Source organism: Trichechus manatus, unplaced genomic scaffold (assembly GCF_000243295.1).
Source record: "Trichechus manatus latirostris isolate Lorelei unplaced genomic scaffold, TriManLat1.0 scaffold00004, whole genome shotgun sequence".
Lineage (NCBI taxonomy): Eukaryota > Metazoa > Chordata > Mammalia > Sirenia > Trichechidae > Trichechus > Trichechus manatus.
In genome coordinates this window covers 29,109,200-29,127,097 of record NW_004443940.1, presented here as the reverse complement: position 1 = coordinate 29,127,097, position 17,898 = coordinate 29,109,200, and the positions used below count along the sequence as shown (strand labels likewise).

The following is a 17,898-nucleotide window of genomic DNA, read 5'->3' as shown; positions in this document are numbered from 1 at the left end:
GGATAATTGACTTATCGGATGAAAAAACTTAATATATTTAAGGAAAGAAAATAGCATTAACTCTTTTGGCAGTGTTATGGTGACTATATAAATAAAAATACCTAAGTGGAAATTCTATATCTAAAAAAATAAAAATAACTGGAATTTGATGGGTTTAACATCAGGTCAGATACAGTGAAGGAGAAAACTAGTGAATTGGAAGACAAGCCAGAAGGAGATAACCAGAATGAAGCACAGGGTGAAAAAAAAAGATTAAAAAAATATAGAAAAGAAAGTAAGAAATGTATTAAATATGGTGAAAAGATACAGAAGGAGATGAAAGATATAATAGGGTAGAGTCAATATTTGAATAGATAATGACTGAGAATTTTCCAAAACTGATAAGAGACTTGAAGTATGATAAAGCCCAAACAGATTAGATAAAACAAAAATGAAATCTAGGCACATATTAGTAAAACTGCTAAAAATCAAACACAAAGAGAAAACCTTTAGCATACCCAGTAAGTGGAGGGGACCCATTTAATATAAAGGAGTAAAACTGACTTCTCAACAAAAGCAATGGACGCCAACGTTATCTTCAAAATTCTGGAAGAAAGTAACTGCCAAACTAGAGTGGCATACCCTGCTAAAATATCTTTGAAAAAACAATAGTAGAGGAGGGAAGGAAGGGATGGGGAGAGGAAATCACTAACTAGATAGTAAACAAGTGTTAACTTTGGTGAAGGGAAAGTCAACACACAGTATAGGGGAAGTCAGAACTGCTTGATGAAGGCAAAGTCATAGAGGCTTCCTAGACACATCTAAATACCTTGAGGGACCAAGTTACTGGGGCTAAAGGCTGGCGACCATGGTCTCAGGGGAACTCTAGGTCAATTGGCATAACATAGTTCATAAAGAAAACATTCTATATACTACTTTGGTGAGTAGCGTCTGGGGTCTTAAAAGCCTTCAAGCAGCCATCTAAGATACATCTTTTGGTCCCATCCCATCCAGAGCAAAGGAGGATTAAAAAAACCAAAGACACAAGGAAAACATTAGTCCAAAGGACTAATGGGCCACATGAACCACAGCCTCTACCAGCCTGAGCCCAGAAGAACTAGATGGTGCCTGGCTACCACCACACATGGCTCTGAAAGTGTTCACAACAGAGAATCTTGGACAGAGAGGGAGAAAAATGTAGAACGAAATTCAAATTCACACACACACACACACACACAAAAAAAGACCAGGCTTACTTTCTGACAGAGACTGGAGGAACCCCTGAGACCATGGCCCCTGGACACCCTGCTAACTCAGAACGAAGCCACACTGAAAGTCTGCCTTTCAGCCAGTGATTAGACAGGCCTATAAAACAAACAACACAGGTGAGGAACGTGCTACTTAGTTCAATCAAGTCTACCAGACCAAATGGGCAACACCTGCCCAAAACCAAAGACGAGAATGCAGGAAGGGACAGGAAAAGTGGACAAACAGACACAGAGAACCCAGGGTGGAAAGGCAAAGGGGGAGAGTGCTGACACATTGTGGGGATTGCAACCAATGATACAAAACAATTTGTGTATAAATTTTTGAATGAGAAACTAATTTGTGCTGTAAACTTTCACCTAAAACACAATCATAAGAGGCAGGAAAAATAGAATGTAAATAGCAAGATGCTAGACTTGAACCCAAAGGTAATTACATTAAATATAAACTTAATAAATATTCTAATTAAAAGGGACAGATAGTCAGAATAGATAAAAATACAAAACTCACCAAACGTTGCTTATAAGAGACACACCTTATATGTAAGGATATAAAAATATTGCAAATAAAAGGACAAAAAAAAAGCATGTAATGAAAGTATGAAACATTATCAGAAAATATAAACTTTAGGACAAAAAACATTGCTAGAGATAAAGAGATGCATTGCAAAATGATAAATGTTCAATTCAGCAGGAAGCTAAAATGTCTTAATTAGTATATGAATAATAACATAGCCTCAAAATACATAAAGCTAAACATGACAGAACCACATTAAAACACACATATTCATAAACACTGTGGAAAACTGTTAATATTCCTCCCCTAGTAAGTGATAGAACAAATTTTCAGTAAGAATATAAATGTTTTCAATAACACAATTAATGAACAAATCTTTAAAAATTCTTATGAAAAATATATCTTCTTACTGCAAGGGAAGCAAATACAAAATAAAATAAAAACAAAACAAAAACTAGAATGTCCTTATATTTTGGAAGTTAAATTAAAATTGGCTCAAGTAAGAAGTCATGATGGAAATCAGAAAATATTTTGAATTGAATAATAATGTAAACATTATTACTAAAAATGTAATATTATTACATATAAAAATTTGTGTGAAGCAATACTTAAAGAGGAAACTTTTAACCTTAAATAAAATTACTAGAATTGAAGTCAGGCTGAAAATCAATAATTTCAGCACTCATGCTATGAAATTAGAAGAGGAAGCAACACATTAAACCTACAAAAGAATAGAAAATTTGAACAGTCTTCCAGCTATTAAGTAAATAAATCTGTAATTGAAACCCTTTCCATAAAGAAAACTCTGAGAACATTTGGCTTTGTGAATTTTATCAAACATTAAAGAAAGAAATAATAATAATCTCATACAAACTCTTTCAGAGATTAAGAGGAAAACTTCCCAAATTGTTTTTCTGAGACTGGAATAACCTTGATACTAAACCTGACAAAGATATTTTCAAGAAAGGAATATTATAGACCAACTTTAATCTATAATATTTCTGTAGAAATCCTAAACAAAATATTAGCAAACCAAATACAGGGATGCTATAGCGAAGGACATGCATAACAATCAGTTTGGATTTATTCCAGGAATACAAGGCTGGGTAACAGTAAAAAATCAGTCAATATTATTCACCACATTAATAAAGAGAAAGAATCATGATAATCTCAATAGATACAGAAAAATTATTTGATGAAATCCAGTATCTAATCTTGATTTAAAATAACAATGAACTCTAGGCAAACTAAGAATAGAGGAAACCATTCCTTAAACTGATAAATTTTATTCATAAAAAAGATAGCAAATATTATTTTTAATATTGAAATTTGAAAGATTTACCCTGAGATCTGGAACAAGACAAGGATGCCTATTATTACCATTTCTATTTAATATTTTATCAGTTCTAGGCAAGAAAAAGAAATTAAAAAGATAAGGATAAGGAAGGAAAAGGTGAAGTTATTATTAATCACCACCAACCTGATTGTTTTCATAGAGAATTGAAAAAAAACCTATAGGTAAATAATTAGAAATAGTAAGTAAATTTATGTAGGTTTTTGAATGCAGAGTAAAAAAGTGATATTTTCCTAAATATCAGCAAACCAAAAAATTGTGTAAATAGCACGTGAGACATCAGATACATCAGTATCAAACAACATCAACCATGAACATCAACCATGAACATGGAATATAGTGAAAATATGTGAGAACTCTACACAGAAGTCTATGCAGAAAGTACAAAACAAAGAAATGAAAGATGATGTTAATAAAAAGAGAGAAAGTCTCAATATTGTAAAATTTTAAATTTGTACCAAACTTATCTATGAATTCAAAGCAATACTATTCAAAATCCCAACAGTTTGTGGTGTGTGTGTGTGTGTGTGTGTGTGTGCGTGTGTGTGTGTGTAATTAGAGAAGTAGGTTCTAAAGCTTCTATGGAAATTTGCAAAATTAACCAAGACATTTTTGAAGAACAAATTCAGATTATTTACTCTATGAGAGAAAACAAGATTCATTATAAAGTTACAGTAATTAAGACAATATGATAGTAGAGCAAGTACAGTAGACCCACCAGTGGCACAAAGTAGAGTTTAGAATAGACCCACCCATATATGGACACTCAATGAATGACAAAGTTTACAGTACAAAGCCGTAGAGATAGAATGGTTTTCTAAACAATGGTCCTGGGTCAGGTAGGTATCCATATGGAGAAAAAATAGGTTCCTGGGTGGCGCTCAAGTTCTAACTTAAAGGTTAGTGGTTTGAACCCATCCAGTGGTGCACTGGAAGAAAATCCTGGTGACCTGCTTCTGTGAAGATTACAGCCAAGAAAACCCTGTGGAACAGTTCTACTCTATAATACATGAGGTTGCCATGAGTCATAATTGATTCAATGGCAACAAGTTTTGTTTTTGTTTTTTTGGGTTTATGGAGAAAAAAGGAAATTGACCCCTACCTCCCACTGTATCAGTTCAAGGTGTATTGTAGATTTGAATGTAAAAGATTTAAACAATAAAGCTTGTGAAGATTTGTCTTAGTGCTGCCATACCAGAAATATCACAAGTGGATGGCTTTAACAAAGAGAAGTTTATTTCCTCACAGTAAAGTAGGCTAAAAGTCCAAATTCAGGGTGTCAACTCCAGGGGAAGGCTTTCTCTCTCTTTCTGTCGGCCTTCTCGTCAGTTTTCCCCTGGACTAGGAGCTTCTTTGTGTAGGGACCCTGGGTCCAAAGGACACACACTGCTTCTGGCACTGCTTTCTTGATGGTATGAGGTCCCCCTCTCTCTCTACTCACTTCTCTCTTGTATATCTCAAGAGATTGCCTCAGGACACAATCCAATCTTGTAGATTGAGTCCTGCCTCACTAACACAACTGCTGCCCATCCTCCCTCATTAACATCATAGAGGCAGGATTTACAACATTTAGGAAAATCACAAAATACCAGGAATCATGGCCCAGCCAAACTGATACACACATTTTTGGGGGGACATAATTCAATCCATGACAAGATTATAGGAGAAACTCTTCCTAGGAATGGGGAAATATTTCTTAAATAAGCACAAAAAGCACTAATTCTAAAGGAAAAGATTGCTAAATAGACGTATTAATATTATGACCTTTTATTTATCCCAATGCATCGTTAAAGGAGTAAAAAGACAAACCACAGAATGGGAGAAGATACTTGACTCGTAAAACGGTAAACCAAAAAACCTACTGCCGTCGAGTCGATTCTGACTCGTAGCCACCCTACAGGACAGAATAGAAGTGCCCCATAGGGTTTCCAAGACTGTAAAGCTTTACAGAAGCAGACTGCCACATCTCTCTCCCGAGGAGCTGATCAAAAAATATGAGCAGAAAGCTGAACAGCTTTCTTAACAATAAACCAGAAAAACCCAAACCCATTGCTGTCGAGTCAATTCCAACTTATAGAGACCCTATAGGACAGAGTAGAACTGCCCCATAGGGTTTCCAAGGAGCAGATGGTGGATTCAAACTGCTGACCTTTTGGTTAGCAGCTGAGCTCTTAACCATTGCAATTGTTGTCTAAACAATAGCTCTACCTTAACAAAATGCTTTTTAAAAAATCATCTGAGCATTGAAGGTGAGCAAAAATGAATTACCTAGATCTAGAGAAGTCTGTCCTGCTGAAATCTTATATCTCTCCGTTCATTACTCTTGTGTTTATTCATTACCCATAGGACACGGTTGTCATATCCTAATAATTACTAATATAGTTGGTTACAGCAACAGCAAATTTGTATTTTTAAAAATGCAACCTTAAAAAATGCAAGACAACTATGCTTATTAATTTGTGTGTTCTTGGCCCATCTTCTTAAGACCTGCATTTATGGATATTAACCTTTTAAGCTTTAGTTTCCCTAAGTTTATTATCTGTTTATTTTATTGTATCATGTATTTTTATATGCCCTCAAAGTCTTTTTTGGAAGGAGTTGGGGTAATAATATATAAATATATACATAAACATTATAAATGGTGTGTTTACAGATACTTTAATGAAGTATTTAAAAGACCAAGCCTTTAGAGTAAAATACAACCCATTAAGTTTCTGTTGAAAAAAAATCCTATATTAGTTTATTTATGGAGTGTTAGAAATACATTATAAGCCACTATAGTTTTACTTTTTCAAAAAATTAGATGAATAGAACCTGTACAAACTTGTACACAATAAGCCTGTCATGACTGATTTTTTAAAATAATTTATTTTCTTTAATTTTTGTGGTTGAAAATACACACAGCAGACCATACACCAGCTCAACAATTTCTGTGTCTACAATTCAGTGACAATGTTAATTCTTCAGGTTGTGCAATGAGCCTCACTCTTCTTTTCCAAATTGTTCCTCCCCCGTTAATGTAAACTCTGCCCCCTAAACTTCCTAGCCAACCTTTCAAGTTGCTGTTGTCAATTTGATCCTGTACAGATAGTTCTTTAAAAGAGCACATTGCTCAAGGCAGATACTCTTTACTAATGAAGCTTAACTATTGTTTGGTTTAAAGAAGACTTCAGGAGATATTTTTGGTTTTAGGTTTAAAATTTAAAGATTATCTCAAGGCAGTAGTTTCAGGGGTTCACCCAGTTTTAATGGCTCCCAAAAGTCTGGATTCCATGAGAATTTGAAATACTATTCCACATCTTTCCCCCTTTTGATCAAGATTCTTCTATAGAATCCTTGATCAAAATGTTCAGTAATGCAGCTGGGCACCATCCAGATCTTCTGGTCTTTTGGCAAAGGAGGCAGTTCATGTCATGAATGAATTTGACAGTGAAATAAAAGTTTTAAAATTTGGAATTATTTAAAAATATTGCATATAATAAGTCCTAAGTATTGTTCATTAAACTAATTCTTCTTAAATAATAATACTATATATCTAAGGAAGAAAATCAATTATTCCAATAGTTATTCAGTAGTAAAACACTTTTTTCCCCTATACTTTTGCAGTGACTGTCGTGAAGAAAAAATAAGAAAGCTCACACCTGGTGAAATGGATGAAATTCGAGAAATATTATCAAGAAATCTCTATCAAATCCGTCAGCGAGTGAGAATAATTTATTTATCAAAATACTTACTTGCCCTTGGCTAAAAATGTCCATTCTTATTTTCTGCTATAATTGGATTCCCCACCATTAACCTCGAATTCTGCATGTCCCACACCGGGCATCTTCTCTTCTTTTCTCAGACCCCTCTTCACAGTGCCCCCATCTTGCCAGGGTACCACTCTCTTCCTGGACTCCATGGCTAAAGCCTGAGAGTCCCCTGGGTTTTCTGCTACTATGGGCTGAGAGAGAAAGAAATATGTGTTGACTCACTGTGAAGAAATTAATTGATGTTTTTTAAAAAAAAAATTGTTTTAAGGAAATGACTTCATAGCTTAGAAGACTTTTTAAATGTTTTCAGTCTTCCTTGTTATTCATAAAGTTCTGTAGTTTTTTCCTGTAATGCATCTTTTGCATCACTTTTACTACATTTCCATTGTCAGCACTGCATTCTAATCATTTGCTAATAATATAGTTAACACTTAGTGCATACGATTGGCTACCCTGTATTTCAGTGCACTAGGTGTATTAATTAACCTCTGACCAGGGGGTAATACTGTCTCCATTTCACAGATGAAGAAATTGAGGCACAGTGAGGTGAGGTGTCACACAGGGTCATACAGCTTGTCAGAAGCCCTCCTCACTCATGACTGGCCCATTTCTGTAGCTTCCTAGTGGGTCTCCCCAAAACCCTTCTCCGTTCCGTCCTAGATTACCATCATTCTGCTCATCTCCCTAAAGCCCCCCTTTAATGACAACATTCTCCTATTTAAACTAAACAAAACAATGGCTGTGGCTTCCTGGCTAAACTGTTCTTTCACAATTTGGGGTCTCTATTTCCAAATGCCGTTTTATACAGCCTATTTTCTGTAACTTCCTTGTCCACTCTCCCCAAAGGCTCATGATTTCCAGGTTCTGTCTTCCTTCTGTTGCCTGCGTTCTCTTCTCCATCTCCATTTGGAACACCCCACGGCTTCCTGTCAGCCGACTTGTACCCTCCAGTTTTTAATGTCTCTCCAGCAGCCACCAGCTTATTCCCAGCCCTGTCTTTAAGTGGGACAGCACTTTAAATGGGATAGCCCTGGTGGCACAATGGTTAAGAGCTTGGCTGCTAACTGAAAGGTCGGTGTTCAAACTCACCCAGCAGCTCTGAGGCAGAAAGACCTGGCGTTCTGTTCCTGTAAAGATTACAGCCAAGAAAACCCTATGGGGCAGTTCTGCTCTGTCACATGGGGTCGCTATGAGTCAAAATTGACTCGATGGCACCCAACAACAGTTTTCAAGCGGGATGGCATTTAGAGCTCATACCACATGATTTTAGCACTAAATCACATGGTTTTGTATTGTTTTGTTAGCTTTAGATGTCCAGTTAGATAGTAAACTCTTCAAGGCAGCGACGAAGGCTTGTTCTGTACTACCGTTGTGTAGCTCTTACAGGGCCTAATATAGTGCTGGGCGCAGGAATACTCCCAAGAAATATGTTAACTGTATCAAAAAATGAACTTAATTACTGATTATGATTTATTTTAGGAAACATATCTAGATAGTTGATGAAACTCTAAAAATGCCATGAACAGACCTAATTTAGACCGTTTTTCTCCTGCAAATACTGGGCCATGATGATTGCTGGCGGCAGCAGCTTTCTGTTTTATGTTTTGACAACCGCGGAGAAAAGAGGAAAAGCTCTAAGTTAATCCAAAGGACATGGCACCACCAACTGGCTTCAAGTGGTTGTTTTTTTGTTTTTAATACACCAGTAATTTCTATCGAGCAGAGGATGTATGGAGATGGTTTTATTTTTTTGTCAGCTACTGGTGAGGACTAAATACATACAAGGTAATTGGATGTAGACAAAGGCACTTCATGAATTCAGTCATTTTCCTCATTTATAAAGATTGCACTTTTCAATGAAAAACACATTCACTGATTTTTATTAGCAGATGAAGTGGACCCTCAAAATTTGAAAGAATGTTAGCTTTTACATTTTTAATTTTTATTTATTTGCTTGCTCTGCACAGATGTTTTAAATGCCTAGCTGAGGTGCAAAGACCGAGAAACCTGGTCCAGTTTTGGAATGTCTAGGGGGATGATTAGCTCTTTTGTAACATGGCACGTGTGTGTTTTCCTTTCAGACTTTGTCGTACAACAGGCACAATCTAACTGCAGACACGAGTGAGCGACAAGCCAAAGAGATCCTGATCCGCCGACGGCACAGCTTGAGGGAAAGCATCAGGAAAGACCACAGCCTAGGCCGAGATCGCGGGGTAACTGGAACCTGGGCCTCTGCAGTGCATTCGGCTTCCCCTGCAGAGCTAGCAGCTGTTCCAGCGGCTCTGCTGATGGAAGGGCCACTGAGGATTGATGCTGGGATGGGATTCTGGGATGGAATTAACTATAAATTATTTCCAAATTTTTTTTGAACACCTATTATGTTCCAGACACTGTTCTAGGCACTTGGAATACATCGGTGAACAAAACTGAGAAAGATTCCTATGTTTGTAGAATTTATATCCCAGTGGAGGAGAAGAAGACAATAATCAATAGACAGACTAAGTAAACTATGTTGTGATAGACAGGAATAAGCCCAGCCCATTGCCACTGAGTCCATTCTGACTCATAGCGACCCTACAGGACAGAGTAAAACTGCCCCATAGGGTTTCCAGGGAGCGGCTAGTGGATTCAAACTGCCAGCCTATTGGTTAGCAGCTATAGCTCTTAACCACTGGACCACCAGGGCTCCGACAGTAATAAGTACTATAGAAAACATAGCCAAAAATAGAGTCAAGGAAGGAGCTTGGGAGTACAGGGAAGGGTCAAATCAAGCTACAGTTTTAAATAGGATGGCTGGCCAGGCTTCAATAGTTAAGCTTTCCAAGGAGAGAGAACAGCCAGTGCAAAGGCCCTGAGGTTGGCAAGCCTGTGTGTTTCCCGAGGAACTGCGAGAGGACAGCAGTACCTGGGGTGATGTGAGCATTCAGGGAAATTCTGAGTAGAAAAGACGTTTTTCAATGATACTATAATTTATTGATTTAATATAGCAGGGATTGCATCTTATTTTTAATAATATTTTGTGTTGAGTCATCAGAGATCACAATGATTATATGTGAACAAGATTATCTTTTTTATGTATAAAATGTGACAGTCTCAGTTAAAAGTTAAAGAAACCAGAGACTGTGGCATTTGAAATATCAGCAAATTAGCTATAGTAATACTTATTGTTCTATCACTTTCAAAATCTGTCATAGTAAATAAAACTTAAATATGCTGCATTTTCCACGTCTTTTCTTGCCTTACATGGAAGTTCTAAATCTTTTTAGCATCATCTTAGACATGGATGTTTCCGTACCTTTTCTTTAAGAAAACCCAGTGGTTTTTCACATCTTGTTTCTAACGGTCCCAGTTTACTTCTACTTTTCCTTAGTACTGATTTCAGTTATATTTTGGAAGGAATTTAGTAATTTCAAATACAATAATTATTGCTTAGAATTTTACTCCCCACTCCTACAGGACCTTACAAAGTAGTTTGGAATAGAGAACTAAAATTTTAATTTTTAACACCAGTTCAAGTTTGGCCAAGAATTTCTAAAGTTCTAATATACACTAAAAGCTATTCGTGTAGTCTAATTAAGGTTTTCTATTTCCTTTGCAGGCTTCTACAGCAACCTCCCGATATTTATCTTTGCCTAAAAATACAAAGCTTCCGGAAAAGCTACAAAAGAAAAATAATTTTTCTAATACAGGTAATGAATACACTTGGAACAAAACAATTTCAAATTTATTTACTATTGCTTATGAAAGAACAATTTCCCTATTCTTCTTCTTCATTAAGGACCATGAGTCCAATAGCTTGCAAATGTATAATAATAATATGGTGAGCTTTTATTGGCATTGCAACCTTTATACATGTGTACATGACAAAGGATTCATTTATTCCTCATAACAATGCTGTTTGACATAGCACTAGTCAGTACTGTTAACATGGTGGTTAGTCAACAGATAAATAAAAACCATTGCCATTGAGTCAATTCCAACTCATAGGACAGAGTAGAACTGTCCCATAGGGTTCCCAAGGAGTGCCTGGTGGATTCGAGCTGCTGACCTTTTGGTTAGCAGCCGAGCTCTTAACCACTATGCCACCAGGGTTTCCAACAGATAATTAGAAAATTATAAATCTACAAATGTGTAAATATTTAAATGTTTACAGTAATTCTAGTATATTTTCAAAAAGGCAACCATGTATTTTACTTCTGATTGTAATTATTAAATCTCTATCGTAAGGTCTAGTACTACCATCTACTTATTTGATCATAATCTTTCTGTAGACTCCCAAGTCATTTTTTGTGAAGCCCAGAAGAATCATGTTAGGATTTCATGTTAGTGCAATGTGGGATATAACAATAATACCCTTTTGGGAGGGGCTTGTTTACCTAATTAACCTAGAATAAGAAAGTCTAATGATGGCCCCTGCTAATGAAGGGCGAGGTGAGAAATGGGAAGAGAGAACAAGGGAAGAAAAGAGAGCACTGAATATTTAGAATACTGTGCCATGTTGTCACCAGGTGACCATCAAAAATGCTCTCAGGTCCCAAGGATCTCAACTCTTGGGCAAGCTCACTGGGTGACCCACCTACAGCCATCCCACCAGCTGTCCCACCCATAGGACTGCACAGCCTTAATCTGGACAATCCACTGGTTCTAATCATTGCTCCTGCCTTTGTTTGGAAAATTCACATTGGTGGTTTAGACCTCTTCTTCCCCTTTTATGAAAATATAAAGGAAATAAGCACAGCTGTGTATGAGATTCCAGATTAAGACGAGAATGTTTATAAGAGCAGCTAATTATCAGACTGCTTAGAGTCCCTGGGTGGTACAGTTAACACACTAACAGGAAGGTTGGAGGTTCAAGTCCACCCAGAGGTGCCTTGGAAGAAAGGCCTAGTGATCTACTTCCAAAAATTCAGCCATTGAAAACCCTACAGAGCACAGTTCTACTCTGACACACACAGGGTCGCCATGACTGGGAGTCAATTTGACAGCAACTGGTTTTTTCTCAGACTACTTACTGTGTGCCAGACACAGTGCTGAGCTTCTTGAATACACTGTCTCTTTGGGTCATTCCCGAGGGGCTGGTGAGAGCATAGCCCGCGATGCCAGACTGTCTCTGTGTGAATCTAGCTCTACCACTTACTACTTGTTTTTGAAACTCAGTTACCTCATCCCTAAAATGGGTGATTATGACGATTAAATGGGTTAATGCATTTTAAAGAGCTTAGGACAGTGCCTGGCACATAGTAAGCTCTTCAAAATTGGTATTGTGAGTACACACTTGTGGAAATGAATGTTTGCAGAGGCTGTGTACCACGCCCAGGGTCACACAGCTAGGGTTAGAGTGAGGTCTTGGGGGGGGGGGTGGCCCTGCCTTCCTAGAGCCTGAGGGCACAATAGTTGCCTGATCCACTAGTGTGCTGTCACCTAGAACACCTTCTCTCTAAAATGGTTGTCCTTTTGCTCTGTGGTAGATGGCAACAGCAGTGACTCAGACACAGGTGACGGGACCACCGTGCTCAATTTGCAACCCCGAGCCAGGCGCTTTTTGACAGAACAGTTCTCAAAGAAAGCCCAGCAGGCCTACAAAGTGGAATATAAGAACGAGGTAGAAGGAGATTCCAGCAGAGGGCAGCCGGGCAACACCTCGGCTCCCCACAGCAAAGGGGGGGACACCCGGACCCCAGGCCTACTACGGCAGCCCCTTCTCGCCAAAGGCCAGATTGGCCCAGTGCGCCAAGAAAGCTTGACTGAAGGTATACGACCTAAGCCACCACCAAGGCTGGTCCGGAGGGCATCGGAACCTGGAAATCGGAAAGCCAGATTCGGAAGTGATAAGTCTTAACAGAAACGGCTGAAGCAGACCTGGAGAGATGAACCCAGCACACCCACAGTTTATTTCTCTGAAACCTGACAATAATGGAATCCATTTTAAACTTTCTATGGCTCCTTCTTTGGGTGGTAGAGCCATGCCACTGATCAATGGGATGAATCTCGAGAAGAGGAAAATCAAAGAAAAAAAGTCCCATAAAGTAGCTTTTATGACTTGTTACTAGCAACTGTATTCTTTGCAGGCCTAAAGGGGGAAAAAAAAAAAAAAAGTGTGCCTTTATTGAACTTTAACGACAGAACTTGAAATTTTTAACATACCCTGTTGATGAAAATTTTAATATATACATATATGTCTCAAATTTTATTTATGTAAACACATGTATGTCTGTACTCAGTTTTTAAGTGATCGGCACTAAAAATATTCACAGCATCTTTCCAAGAGTTAAAGGGCAGCTCCTGGAGGGTGGTGGGTCCATCAGCTCAGGGTAGGGGAGTTTCCCGTCCTGAAGAAGAGTAGTTGGTAAAGGAAGACCACAGCACATAGCAGAGAAATCCAATGAATCAGATAGGAAGACAATCACAACGCCTAGGCAGATAAAGCACCCGGGTCCCCCAGCACAAGTTAGAGGCCCAGTATGCCTGTGAAATGTAAGTCAGTTGGTTCTCAATTTGTTCCTCTGTCTATTATGAGTTTGGTCCTAACATACAAAGTCCATCTCCCCTTCTTGTTGAGATGCTGCAAAGAGAACCGTTGGGTGGGTGAAACCACACAACTTCCAGTAGAGGACGGGCTCGGTGGGAGCTTTGGATGACATTCCTCCCGTGTGGGCCTCCCGTGTGGGCCTCCCGTGTGGCATGCGGGAAAGCGAGGCAGCACTTGTTTACAGCTTGTTGATGGGTTTTATATTGTGCAATACTTGGAGAAGGATGCAGGAGGTGATTTTCATGCCCATCAACTACCACTGCTTTAGGAAAATTTTCCTCTAGAGCGTTCAAGAACTTTGAATCCAGGTCATAGGCTCCACACAAGGATGGAAGTTTATATAAAGGGCATTCGAGTGTTTAAAAAATGGGTGAGATTTCAGGTTTTGACTTTTATTCAGGAAGCACTTTGGAGAAGGTGGGAGTTCTATTTTTTTTGCACTAGGCTGTAATTTGGTACCTCTCCCCCTCAATAAAGTCTAACTCATATTTTTCATATAAAATGGATTCTATTCATCTGAGTACCATTTTAAAGGACAGCAGAAGGAAAAAGAAGTGGAACATAATCATTAAAGATTAACATTTAAATCTGTCTCTTAAAGTGTATATTTTCTTTGCTTGTTATTTTTGCTAACAACACCTCTTAAAACATGGCTGGAACAAGACTCTACATTTCTGGGTTTAGTTATTAGATGAAGCCACTCATGTACCTTGGTTTCGCACTGGAGACACGCCAAAAGATACAAGTGTCCCCAGTATTATTGGAAGACACATGAATTAGAAAAATGGTTCTCCAACCCCTTTCTCCACCCACCAACGTGAAGAAGTAAGTCCTCTACCCTTTCTTCTCATGTTCTAAAACCTTGGAAGACTGCTACATTGTCGGGCATGAGACAGAAACAAAAGGTACAGGTTCCGTTAGAGTACGCTTTCTTTCCCAAACTCTCCCAAGTTCATCTGTGGAAAGCACTGATTTGTAGTTTGAAAACTACAAGTCGAGGTAGAACTCTGTGCCAAAAATATCTCAACTTCAGATGTAACTTTTTTTCATAGTTTTTATGCTGAAAAAAATTAAACTAACAATTTTGTGATAATATGATTCATTAAACAGTGACATGTATTGCTGAGAATGCCAAGAGTTAAGTTGTGAGAATAGTTACAATTTATGAAATCTGAAAAGGAAGGTAGGTGGTGGTGGAGGTTGCCCTGGAGTCTATTCTGACTCATGGTGACCCCATGTGTGCAGAGTAGAACTGCTCCATAGAATTTTCAAGGCTGTGACCTTTCAGAAACAGATCACCAGGCCTTTCTTATGAGGCACCTCTGGATGTCTGAACTGCCAACCTTTCAGCTAGTAGTTCAGCACTCAACCGTTCGCACCACCCAGGGATCCACTGAAAAGGAAAGTAGAAAGTGAAAATGACCTTAAAAATAAATTTCCTGATTTCTCATATTAATAAACATTATAAGAAGTTTAACTTCCTGGAATTGAAAAACATGGAAGTTGTTATATCACATATTGTTGTTAAGGCGGTAGACCAATTCAGCTTTCATTCATTAAAAGTCACATAAAGAATTCAAATGACATTGCATAAATTTCTTCAAAGAACACCTTTGTCATTTTATCTTCACTATCAGTTTCAATTTTTTCCTATTTTTCATGACAAATGTAATGGAAAATAAAAGTTGCCTTCATTTCACTTTTTTTTAAGCCTTTTTTTTTGTTAATTATTAGCTTCTGGAGATAATAGATGGACAGAGTATGCAGGTAAAACACTTGAAGTACCATAACAATCTTAATTTCGGTAATACAGAAAGATCTCCAGCTTTTGCCAACACTTTATCCAACCAAAATTCCAATGCGGCTGCAAGATCTGTGTCTTTGGTGGTTGTTGTAACAAAATTTGAACTACCGAAAGGTGAATAGCCAAGGTTTCTTTCTTTATATATGATGCTAAGGGTTGACTGTTAGGGGAATTGTTATTCCACTTAGCAGAGAACTAGAAATTGGCCCAAAAGTCTGATGCATTTTAAAACATGCGTTTTCTGTATATGCCTCCAAAATAGCTGGGATGAGATTTCTTACAGCTTTTTCCAAGCTTTGTGGGTGAGGTATGATGGTTCACCTCTATCCAGAGGCACATCGGAAGAAAGGTCTGGTGATCTACTTCTGAAAAATCAGCCATTGAATGCCCTATGGAGCACAGTTCTGCTCTGACACACATGGGGTCACCATGAGTTGGAACTGACTCGACGCCAACTGGTTTCATTTTTTTGTAGTGGGAGTATACCATTCTACCTGGGATCTGTATAGAATTTATATAAAAATTTACACAAAAAGTATAGAGAAGCAGTTACGTATTGCATGTCTCAGCATGGTTTGCATTTGTTGCCCTGTTCAAATGGTGTTTATGTTAAAACTGGCACTTCAGTATCATTTGAGAACTGTGATATTTTAGTTAGTTCGAAGTTCACACTTTATTCTTTAAAAATGATGAAGGCAATTTGCTTTGTCCATTATTTGCTGAGACCTGGGGGCTATTCATTTGATCCCTTTCATCAGCCTGCACAAGAAAGGATCATGGCTCCATTATACAGACTGGTGATCCTGGGGTTTGCCTTTGTCACTTTTAGAGCTTCTACTTTGTATCTCATTTTTTAAACCAGGCCTTCCTTTTCTTTAATCTGCTCTTGAGGAAAGCTGGAGCCCGGCTGGTAACTACTGTATGGTAATGATTATAGACACAGTTCTTCGTGAGAGATACTTTCCTTCAGATTTTGTCCACTCAACACCTAGCTGCTACTGTCAGACATGGATCGACTATACCAGAGCGGTAGAGATGAAACTTCCAGATGATTAATTTTTGAAGAACTTGTTTAATGTAATGGTGACACACAATTTTTTGATCCCTTTTAGGTTGCAATTAACTAGAATTTTAAAAACAAAATTCAATTTTACTACCTCTAAGTCCAACAACTAGTCCAGCTCCTACGGTGGGGTGCAAATGGTTAACACACTTGGTTGCTAACTGAAACGCTGGGAGGTTTAAGTCCACCCAGAGGTGCTTCTGAAGAAAGTCCTGGCAATCTGTCTCTGAAAAATCAGCCATTGTAAAGCTTACGGAGCACAGTTCTACCCTGACACACATAGGACGCCATGAGTCAGAGTCGACGGGACAGAAACTAGTTGGTTAGAAGTATAGTCCATAAATTGTGGTCAATTCTCTTACCTGTATGACGAGGAAATCAGTTTTTCTCATTTGTAGAGTTAACATATCTTCTGTAAATCGACTGTCAGAATTTCAGTCTACCCAGCTTATTATTTTGAAGGTTCAGAGCTGATTTCAGGACCTTTCCGTGTGTCACACAGGTTTTATGGGCACCCGTTATCATCATACTCTAAACCAAAAAACCAAACCCGTTGCCCTCGAGTTGATCCCGACTCATAGTGACCCTACAGGACAGAACTGCTCCATAAGGTTTCCAAGGAGTGGCTGGTGGATTTGAACTGCCAACCTTTTGATTAGCAGCCAAGCGCTTAACCACTGCACCACCAGGGCTCATGCTCTAAACCAAAAACCAAACTTGTTGCTGTTGAGTCGATCCTTATGGGGCGCTATGAGTTGGCTCATACTTGAGGGCGTGGGAATGTGGCTCCAGAGACACGACTAGTGGAGAGAATGCCAGACTCACCAGCGGGGATTTTTCTGATTTTCATTTCTAGAAACAAAATATTTTGTTGAATATTCAAACGTTTTTCTCCTTTATTTCGTTAGATCCTGTTAAGTCATAAGTACAACTGTACAACATTATTTAACAAAGCTATTTACATCCAGTTTTGGTAACTGCTTGCCAAACAGAAATTTTTTATATGTACACTGACAAAGTAAATGTTTTCTGGTTTCTGTGCAATGTCTTACGTAAGTTTAAATATTAAATCACATGCAAACATTAATCACTGCTAGAGAAAATAATAAATTGCATTAAATCATGACGGTTCCAGAAATTCCAATTTTTATATTTATAGATCAAAACCACTCTCATTTGTACTAAATGGGGTCATGATGGCTGGAATTAGTGAGTGGTAAGGATTTGAGTATTAAAAAATTTAATTCTATGATGGTGGAATAATCCAGAAAAGGATAACGATAATGGTTGCACAACATGAAGGCTGTAATTAATGTCACTGAACTGTCCATGTAGAAATTGTTGAATTGGCAAATGTTGTATTTTCACAATAAAAAAACTCAATTCTATTAGCTCTGAATATATATAATATGCATATATAATAGGCTTAAACTATTACTATGTTAGAGAATGTGATTAGAGGAATAAAGATTATAATTGGTCCATTAATATTCTATATGCAAATAGATCCTTGTAAAGGTTTCAAAGATAATATGTGGTCTAAAATATTAAATACTGCCCCCTCCAGCTAACCCAAACAAAAAAGTTAGGTTAATGCCAATTATTGCCTTATCAAAGAATTTTTAAATACAACAC

At 37.9% G+C, this 17,898-nt stretch overlaps 1 protein-coding gene across 1 annotated transcript in view; it reads left to right on the top strand.

The window, feature by feature from the left end:
- Positions 1 to 13,376, top strand: part of SLC9A2 (solute carrier family 9 member A2) — a 68,099-nt gene extending 54,723 nt beyond the window's left edge. Inside the window, exons 8-11 of the mRNA XM_023733834.1 lie at positions 6,722 to 6,818; positions 8,949 to 9,080; positions 10,466 to 10,556; positions 12,336 to 13,376. Coding sequence (XP_023589602.1) covers positions 6,722 to 6,818; positions 8,949 to 9,080; positions 10,466 to 10,556; positions 12,336 to 12,706 — 691 coding nt within the window. The 3' untranslated portion in view covers positions 12,707 to 13,376. The remainder of the gene's footprint in view (positions 1 to 6,721; positions 6,819 to 8,948; positions 9,081 to 10,465; positions 10,557 to 12,335) is intronic.
- Positions 13,377 to 17,898: the final 4,522 nt, after the last annotated feature.